General features: G+C 34.4%; 1 protein-coding gene across 2 annotated transcripts in view; it reads left to right on the forward strand.

Moving 5' to 3' along the window:
- The window catches only part of LOC107718034 (arf-GAP with SH3 domain, ANK repeat and PH domain-containing protein 1-like), a 51,558-nt gene that overhangs the window by 24,748 nt on the left and 16,820 nt on the right, over window positions 1-9,990 (forward strand). Inside the window, exons 5-14 of one of the 2 annotated variants that reach the window (XM_016524967.1) lie at window positions 753-802; window positions 1,013-1,072; window positions 1,325-1,394; window positions 2,341-2,426; window positions 3,417-3,492; window positions 3,841-3,927; window positions 4,493-4,501; window positions 4,967-5,067; window positions 5,780-5,849; window positions 8,812-8,899. In XM_016524967.1, the coding sequence (XP_016380453.1) occupies window positions 753-802; window positions 1,013-1,072; window positions 1,325-1,394; window positions 2,341-2,426; window positions 3,417-3,492; window positions 3,841-3,927; window positions 4,493-4,501; window positions 4,967-5,067; window positions 5,780-5,849; window positions 8,812-8,899 (697 nt within the window). Of the gene's footprint in view, window positions 1-752; window positions 803-1,012; window positions 1,073-1,324; window positions 1,395-2,340; window positions 2,427-3,416; window positions 3,493-3,840; window positions 3,928-4,492; window positions 4,502-4,966; window positions 5,068-5,779; window positions 5,850-8,811; window positions 8,900-9,990 lie in introns of those variants that run through there. The other variant, XM_016524966.1, reaches the window with a different exon arrangement.

The raw sequence follows: 9,990 nt of genomic DNA on the forward strand, positions 1-9,990 counted from the left end.
AAAATATTCAATATTAGAAATTATATATATATATATATATATATATATATGAAATTCAATATATTTCTTTTTTTTACTAAATTTAGTGTGCGTTCAGTTTCTACATTTTAAAAAATTTACTTTCAGCTTCATTTGATGTGTGAAACAACATAATAGATAGGAACTCTTAAAAATAGGAACATGAATGACAAACTACATAAAAGTGCAGAACAGCACTGAGGGAGACCTGTCACGTCTTTTTGTGCTCTGACTTATATGTATTCAGAAGCATAAACCGCCGTAAGCTTCTGGATTCTGCTTTAGTATGAATATATTCATGCTGTAAACAAATTTATGCTTATGCCCTTTCTAAAGAAGCCAGCAAGCTGATCCACCTCAGGTAAAGTAACACACTCCAAAAGGACTCAGCCAAAACATCTGTGTATGTTTCATGATCAATTATAATTTAAGTAGATAAACATTTGGGTAGTAGCAAAGTGCATATCGTCATTAAGTCCAGAGAGAATAGGTTTCTGAGAGTGGGAAAATCTGATAAAGCTGTTGCATTACTACAGTGCATATCAGTCACTACTATACATTAGTGCAGTGAGTTTCAGTGTAGTGATCAAATCTCTTAAAATTTGGATGATTTCTTTGATGCTTTATATTGTATAATAATGTGTTCAGTTTATCAACTGTGAAAAATGGTCTATAACGCTGCACAGTAAACCTAATTGCTTACTGCACTATTTATTTTATTTCCCCCAACACAGGATCTTAAAAAGCCTTTCGACAAGGCCTGGAAAGACTACGAGACCAAGTTGTAAGTATCATTATCATGTGTTTATATTCTTTTGTCTTAGTATACAAAACGTTGTTTAATGTAATGTAGTGATATACATTCATTTTATGGCTATGATCAGACACAACAATATATCATCATCATAGAGAAAGTGCCACATGCGGTAACCTCTAGCTGAACTTAAGCTTGTTGTTTCTCTGTCATCTTCTGTTTCTTGCCTTTTCATTGTAGCACAAAGATTGAGAAGGAGAAGAGGGAACATGCCAAGCAGCACGGCATGATCCCCTTAAAATAATTCCCTTCTTTCAACAGTTCTCACCTGTAGATTCTGGAGAGGTCGAGCAACTGTCCTCCCCTCTCTCTCTGTCATTGACAGACCAGTTAAAGTTAAGAACATAGCTGTAATGAATTAAAGTAGCCTACTAAAATATGATAAAGTATGATGAGATATCATAAGTATTCGGCGCAAAACAACTTTGCTTTATTGGGAAAGGATAATTGTACACTGGACGCGAGTGGCACGACGCGACAAAAGAACCCAATAATCAGTTATGCTGTCCATATTGAAGAGATGGAGAAAGAGCGGAGGATCTTTCAGCTGCAGATGTGTGAGGTGTGTGGGCTTGTGAAAATTAAAACTTTCTGTCTCTTTATTCCTCGTTCCCCCCAAGAAAAGTTAGCATGATGGTAGTTTTGATTGTTCAGCAACTTCAGCTTGTCTCTTGTTCTCTTCTGCCATGATATCTTCTCTAGGAGAGATGAGGAGATTTTCAGGAGGTTTTCAAATGCATTCATATTTCACTCAGATGCTCTGGAGCAAGTTTTGAAGTGGCTGCTCGAGACATCATGGCATGGCAGTGTCTTAGCTCATGAATATTAATTAGACTGTTCTGACATTGCTAGGTAACATTGCTGAACTATCCATTCACATAACCTGATTAATATTCATGAGTCAAGCAACAGTAGGCTTTGTATATTCAGGTGCAGAATATGCAGCATAGACATACCAGGATATCAGACCAGCTTTATGTTTAACATAATTTTACATGAGATGTTGCTGTTTTTGTACATATGTTTTATACATTTTTTATACACACATATATCTCCAAGATGAATTGATCTGGAGATCAGGTCTGCAGTAGAGCATTTGGTCATTTTCGAGATAGGAACAAAAACTATATCAACAATTTAATGCTGAATTACGAAGTGCAAACCATTTAATCATCAAACAAAATAGGTTACAAGGCACACTTCAATCAAATAAAACAGCTTTTAATGCAATTTGATTTCATAAGCAAAGCAATACACAGATAAACTTATAATAGAAGCAAAAAAGTATATATTATAATAACAGTTGATGCAGGCTAAAGTGGTCCCCTCTATTTTATATATCTGTTTTATACCAGATGTGTTAGGGTGGAGCATTTAAACACAATTCTTTACTTTAACCACTTTAACCACTTCAAAGCGTGTGTGTGTTTGTGTGTTTAGAAGCGTGCAGCGTCAATGTATTTTCATATTAACACACTAGTGTCTTTATTGTCTATGGTTCCCAACAGTACCTGATCAAAGTGAACGAGATTAAGACCAAGAAGGGAGTGGATCTCCTGCAGAATCTCATCAAGTATTATCATGCACAGTGCAAGTGAGTGTCTTAGAATCCTGTTTTCTCGTCGTGTTACTGTAATTCCTAAGAATATTCTCCTAGATTAGTTAATTATCAGAATTTATGGTGTGAAGTGGAGATATATTATATTCAAAGAGTTTAAAATTGCACACAGTTATTAAATGTACACTACCATTCAAAGTTTTGGGGTTGGCAAGAGTTTTTTTTTTTTTAACAAAGAAATTAATACTTTTTTAAGTATTACTTTTATAAAGAAAGGACACATGAAATAGATCAAAAGTGACAGTAAAGGCATTTATAATGTTACAGAAGTTTTCAATTTCAATGTTGTTATTTTGAACTTTCTATTCATCAAAGGTTCATGAAAAAAAAATGTATCCCAATTTCCACAAAAGAGCTGAAAATTTAGCTTTGTCATCACAGGAATAAATTACATTTTAAAATATAAAACAGTTGCTTTAAGATGAAATAATATTTCACTATATTACTGTTTTTGATCAAATAAATGCAGCCTTGATGAGCTTGTTTCAAAAACAGGCGGTGGGTAAAAACAAAGAATAACCCAGAATAACCTTTTACTAAAAGTGCGGGGGACATGTCCCCCCCATCCCCCGCGACTGCTACGCCCCTGCTCCAGCCTTCATTAACAATAATATATAGATTATAAGTGATTAAATAAAAGGATTAATAGTAGTAGTGCGTCAAGAAGATTGATGTTGTTTGGAATTGGTAAAATGTGCTTGGAAAAAAATATAATCAGAATTTCCACAAAAGAGCTGAAAATTTAGCTTTGTCATCACAGGAATAAATTACATTTTAAAATATAAAACAGTTGCTTTAAGATGAAATAATATTTCACTATATTACTGTTTTTGATCAAATAAATGCAGCCTTGATGAGCTTGTTTCAAAAACATCTTACTGGCCCCAAACTTTTCAACAGTAGCACATGTAGTGTTAAACAAATGCCTTGCAACCTTTCATTTGTTCTTCTTGTGGTTTCTCTCAGTTTTTTCCAGGACGGGTTGAAAACCGCTGACAAGTTGAAGCAGTATATCGAGAAATTAGCAGCTGATCTCTATAATGTTAGTTAATCTTTCATTTTATAATTATTTTTGCTGTTTTGTTTTGTTTTGTCGTTAGTTCTGTTATTATTATGCAGCTCTACTTGTGAGAACATTACAATTATATTATGTATGCTATCATGAGACAAGCATAATTAATATATGAGTCTACAAAATATGTGAAATATTATCTCATATTCAGACAGAAAAAGTATAGCTCAAAACAATTGTTCCTTCGAACAAGTAAAGGTTCACCAGCAGTGTCTTCTCAAGAGAGGGTTTACTACTATGAAACATCTTCAAATTAGGTGTTTGTTTTATGTTGTTTATTTCACCCCATATTTTCACACAGTCAATTTGTATTGTCAGATAAAACAGACCCAGGACGAAGAGAAAAAACAGCTCACAGCTCTCAGAGACCTCATTAAATCGTCTTTACAACTGGACCAGAAAGAGGTAGGTACATCACCAGAGGATATATCCTCTGCCTTTAATCCACAATGGCTTGATTATGCCTTTTTGTGTTTGATTTACTGATGACAGAGGGCAATTTTTCAGAATAGTGCCAATTCCTTCCATAAACGTCATGTAGAATCATCTGGATTTACATGCTGTACTCAGCGTTAAAGATATGATTCAAGATGTGAATTTGCTTTTCATGTCCAGTTTGTCTCTGTGAGACATGTGAAGTAGGATTTCAGTGTTTGTGTGCAAGTGTACACATTCTCATGAGAGAGAGGAAACATGGACATGAGGGTCAGGCAGTGACAACACAAGCTCTTTTGTAGAGCCCAGCGTTTGATCTTTTATGTGTTTTGTTTGGAGTTGATGTCCATTTGAACCGGACGTCTCTGGTCTGGATTGAATAACAATGTTCTGCGTTGTATTATCCTCGAACGTGGCTGTGAATATTGCAACGTTAGGTTCGCTCTTATTTTTATTCTATGCACACTGCAAAAATAATAATCTGCATTTCTGACTCCTCTCCTCCTTTTTCCTTTTCACTGCCTTCCAACTGAAGTCTAGGAGAGTAAGTTCATAAAAGTAACGTTTAATGTTGCCAGACTTTTTTTTCCCCATTTGATTTTATTATATATATTTATGGTGTGTCCAGAAGTCTGGGAGCCCTACTGAAAATGCTGTTCATTTTCATTTAAAATTAATTTAAAATTCATTTTCATTTAGTTTTGCATTTTTGTAATTTAATACAATAGAATTACACATACCGTATTGTGGTTACATTTGGTGCTAGAATAAAATGTTAATTATTTTTTCTCAATTTTACATTATAATGTTTAAACATTCTTTGTTTAAAATCTAAAAACTTTAATCTTAGTTTTAATGAAAAATAAAAATCCCAGATTTTTTATGTAGTTTTAGACTTTTGATCTCACTGTTTTTTTTTTCTTTTAAGAAAAAGTTTTATTTACTCAATCTATAATTGTGTCATACTTTTTATTTATTAGATTCTGAATGTTTTTGTGATGATGTGCAGGATTCTCAGAGCAAGCAGAGCGGTTACAGTATGCACCAGCTGCAGGGCAATAAGGAGTTTGGCAGTGAGAAGAAGGGCTATCTGTTTAAGAAGAGTGATGGGTGAGCTCACAGTTTGACGTGAAATGTAGTCTGATGTTGTTGTTGTTTTTAAATATTCTGTGTAGTGTCTCTTAATTGTGCCTAATGGAATTGGCTACACTGTAATTAATTGATTCAGTATTAGCACATTGCTTCTGAACACTGCTTTCTCAGGCTCTAAAGTCTTAAGACACTCATATAAACATCAGGCTGGTACCACAGATTGGCACTCCCCTTAAATAAGCTCTTTTTAAAGAAATAGATGCACAAATTCCATGTTTTAAATTATTACAGAATTTGCATGCTAAATTGTGCTAATTTGTTAGAAAAGATTTCAAAATTTTAGCTATCTTTACTGTACACTACCATTCAAAAGTTTGGGCTCTGTAAGATTGATTTTTTTTACAATTACGAGTTTCATTCAGCAAGGACACAGCATTTAACAAAAGAGAAAATAAAGACAATGTTACAAAATATTTATATTTCAAATAACTGCTGTTTATTTGAAATAGAAATACACCGTTTTCAACACTCATAATAATAATGTTTTCGACATTGATAAAAATATGAGATGTGTCTTGAGCATCAACAAATTAGAATAATTTCTGAAGGACCATGTGACAAAACCACATTTTTATTCTTCTGAAATAATTCCAACATTTTCCCTGCTTTTTTCCAATGATCAAAACATCTTAGAGATGCTAAGGAAGAATGTTATCATTTTCTTTCTCAGGATCCGTAAGGTGTGGCAGAGGAGGAAGTGTTCAGTGAAAAATGGCATTCTCACAATCTCCCATGCCACAGTGAGTACTACACTGCTCAGAGTAATGCTGCAAGATATGTGTTTGGTGGCTAGCTTACATAATTTGCTGATATTTGCATTAAAAGGATGCTAGGTTTCATTATAGTACTACTTGCCCTTTGACAGAAGGTAATATTTTTTTTAAGCCTGATTTTTTAAATAATAGCTGTAGCTTTCAAACTGTTGTATATAAACAGTGAAGCAACACAGCTACCACAGTTTAATAATCTTAAGGCTTTTCGTTTCCTCATTATAGCACTCAAAACTCTCACTCGCTGTGTAAAGGTGAACATTGGGGGGTAGCGCTGCCCAGTTACCATAGAAACATGCACCCGGTGCGATCTGACTCATACGCTAATGATATTAGCACGAACGAGACCCAGCATGCTCTGGGCCCCAGGTGGTCTATGAGTTTCCTTGTGTAATCTGCTGTAAGGACACTGTTGCTCAGCAGATGCCATGTGGAGCGAATGCATTTTGCTCTCCAGATTCTGTGGCAATGTGCTCATATTCCTGTCTGATAGCTTTTTAATGTGAAGAACTTTTTTGCCATCACGTCTGTGTGTTTCATCAGCATAAAAATGCTCCTGCAGTGCTGGCATTTCTGTTTAGTCACCTATTTAATCACTATTTAGTCACCTTGGGTTTTACAAAATGAATTTTCTTCTTATTATTAATTATTCAGAAACAGAATATTGAGTCATCATAGTTGTTGCATTAATATTGCACATGAATGTTTACTGAATTTATTGAATGTTAATACTGTGGGTCAGAAATTGTTGATCCTGTATTGAGTACTCCATTTAAAACCAATTACTTGTTATTTCTTATAAACAGTGAGAAATATTTTACATGTATCTGAAGTATGATTTCTCCAATACTGCTTAGATGTCATTCAAGATCTGTGCTGGCAGTCCAGTATTTCATCACGGCTGTTATTGTTACCAATATGGAGCTGTAGCCATCTGTTTTATCACATTACATCCAGCTAATGCTTTTGTCCCAAGAGCGTTTTTGTAGTTTTTTTTTTTTTCAGCAAAACATTCTCGGATTTGAGTTAGATATACAAAAACATATTGAGAATATGATTGTTTCTTAAAGGTCTGTATACTTGAATATTGTTACAACATGAAACTTGAAAAGTATTAATTTAAGGTACACTTAGAATATATAAAAATGTGCGATTAAGTTGTGATTAATCACGAGTTAATTCATGACAATCATGAGATTAATCGCGATTAAATATTTATTCAATTGACAGCCCTAATATATGTATATATGTATATGTATGTATATATATGTATTAGGGTTGTGACGGTGAGGAAATTTTCCCACCGGTTAATCGACATGTGACAACACCGGTAATACCGGTATCACCGCGGGGGCGGGGCGTTCCCTCTTTTCCTCGCTTTCCTTCGCTTTTAAATAGATTAAAAGCGCCGTGCTCATTTTACTTTCACTTTTGAATTAGCGGCAGTTAGGCGTCAGTTGCTTGAATGCAATAACAAAATACAACGTCAAACTCACTTTAGCCTATATATAAAACATAGAACTTTTATTAACAAAACAAATAAAAATACACCATGCTATAGGGCAGGCTATGCCTAATATAAAATAACAAATAACTTGCATAAAGTTTAAATAGGTATACAAAACTGGAAATAGGCTAAGTAAACATGTATAATATATATATATAACCAAATAAATAAGAAACCTAGAACGTTTATTAGCTAAACGAATGTCAAATAAAATAAAGTTTAAATAAAGTAAAAATCAGCAAACAATGTGGAACCAATTCAATAAGAAACGAATGTTTAAAAAAACTTCCAAGATCACCTTAGATAAACGGCAAAAGTCAACAGGCTTTTCAAAATCCAAAATACTGCCAAACAGGAGCTTTTGCATCCGTTTAGAAACTAAATCATCTGCGATCGTCTTGTCTGTCTCACCCCACTCTTCTTGTCAGTCAGCTCGACTCACTGGAGAAATGAAATCTGATCTGTGATGCAACTGTCGTTCAACTGCATTGAGCATCCGCGTTCAGTTTTTAATTGTAGTGTCTGTTCTTTTACTGAACTAAATTATTTTTATTACTATAAAAAATCAAAACGACGGTGGGGGTCGGTGACGCGGTGGGCAAGTGACGTAACCGGTGTTGCGGCTTAACACCGGTATCATCGTCAACACCGTCTATCGCGGCAAGCCTAATATGTATATATGTATAATAGCTGAAATTCAAAAAATTGTAAATTCATAAACAGTTAAAAAGCAATGGCATGTTTATCTTATAACTAGCTAATAGGGCTGCATGATTATGACAAAAATCATAATTGTCAATTGTTCCCTTGAAATTGTAATTGCGATTATTAATTACGATTATCACAATTTATATTTTATATTTTTAAATGAAAATAAACAAGCTGAAAATACTCTTATATACTTTTATTGTTTTTCAATAGTATTAAGCCTCAAATGTCAACTATACATTGGATTGGTTTCTTCTTTAAATAAAAAAAGTAAAAATATGCATGGTATTATAATGTTATACTAAAACTATGCTAAAATTAAAACAATGGAAAAACACTTAAGATAACCTGTAGAAAGAAAAAAAACACATCTTAAGCACGCAGAATAACATAAGTGGACTTTAAATGATTAATTGCCACTTTAAACGATTATGTAATTGTGGCATGCATAATTGTAATCGCGATTAGAAATTTGATTAATTGTGCAGCCTTACTAACTTTCAAGTCACTCTTCCTATTTTGACAAAGCCTCATGTTTGTTAGCCTGGTAAATGCCTTCACCTTGATGACATATTTGGCCTTACAGGGCAAGTGACAGGTCCATTGACTTTCAAACTGGCCCAGGGGCCATCAGACTATCTTCATTGCTGAGCCCTGGCGGAGCTCTGTTATGTCTGTCTGTCTGCAGGTCATTCACTGTAATTATGCTCTGTCCAGTCCAACAGGCAGCCGGTGAGACTGAATCTGCTGACCTGCCAGGTTAAACCCAGCGGAGAGGATAAGAAATGCTTTGACCTCATCTCCCGTGAGTGGCTACACACTTCCCCCACCAAACTTTTCAGTAGGGCTGGGTAAAAAATATTGATATCACGATATTAATCGATTCTCATTTTTACGGAACAATATCGATTCTTAAATCCTATGAATCGATTAGTCTAGCCTGTTTTCAGTTAATGAACGGAATGTTGAAGGGCACCTCCCATACAATATATCTGTCACGGTCCAGGTGTGTGGAGGCAGGCAGGAAGACGAGGACGACAAGGGTTCCGATAAAGATATTTAATGTAGACAAAAGGCAGATCCAGACAGGTGAGACATAAACACACTCAGGGTAACATCCATAATAACCGACAACACTAAATATCGATATCTCGATATGAATCGATTCTCATTTTTACGGAACGATATCGATTCTTAAATCCCAAGAATCGATTAGTCTAGCCTGTTTTCAGTTAATGAACGGAATGTTGAAGGGCACCTCCCATACAATATATCGTAATAAGCATTGTGCTTTGGTACTTTTAATATGAAACAAAGTCTCAAATTTAAAAAAAACTGCAAATTGTATTGCAGTATTCAAACAATAAATGCCGTTTTTGTGCTGTTTAATGTGGAGTGACAGATCGCTGTAGTGCCTGTTGTTCAACAGACGCGGCAGCGCGAGGCGCACGTGAACTGATCATCTCCTCCACATTAATACCAGCTTCGGCACAAAATAAACATAACTAAACAACCGAAGGTAAGTTAAAAGAAAGAGTACAACTTTACAATCCATATCCTGTCTCATGTAATCGCTCAATCAGTGTTTCAGCCGCACAAAGACATCAATATAACGGCTTGTAAACAATGTCACGTAATGTCACATTTACCTCAGAAAAAAAAAAAAAACATATTCGGAGACCATAAACTCATTAGACAGATAGAAAAATAAACTAGAGAGGGGCATTTTGCTAGATATATGCACCATATAACATATTCATTATAAATTTTACTGTTCTTCAATATTTAATGTATGTTTGAATAAATCCATCAAGTTTTTATGACAGCCACCATTATGTTTATATTTAAAAAAACAAATTGAAGTAGAAATATTATTATGTAATTGTAACTTTATTA

This window comes from Sinocyclocheilus rhinocerous, unplaced genomic scaffold (assembly GCF_001515625.1).
Source record: "Sinocyclocheilus rhinocerous isolate Xijiao unplaced genomic scaffold, SAMN03320098_v1.1 scaffold2258, whole genome shotgun sequence".
Lineage (NCBI taxonomy): Eukaryota > Metazoa > Chordata > Actinopteri > Cypriniformes > Cyprinidae > Sinocyclocheilus > Sinocyclocheilus rhinocerous.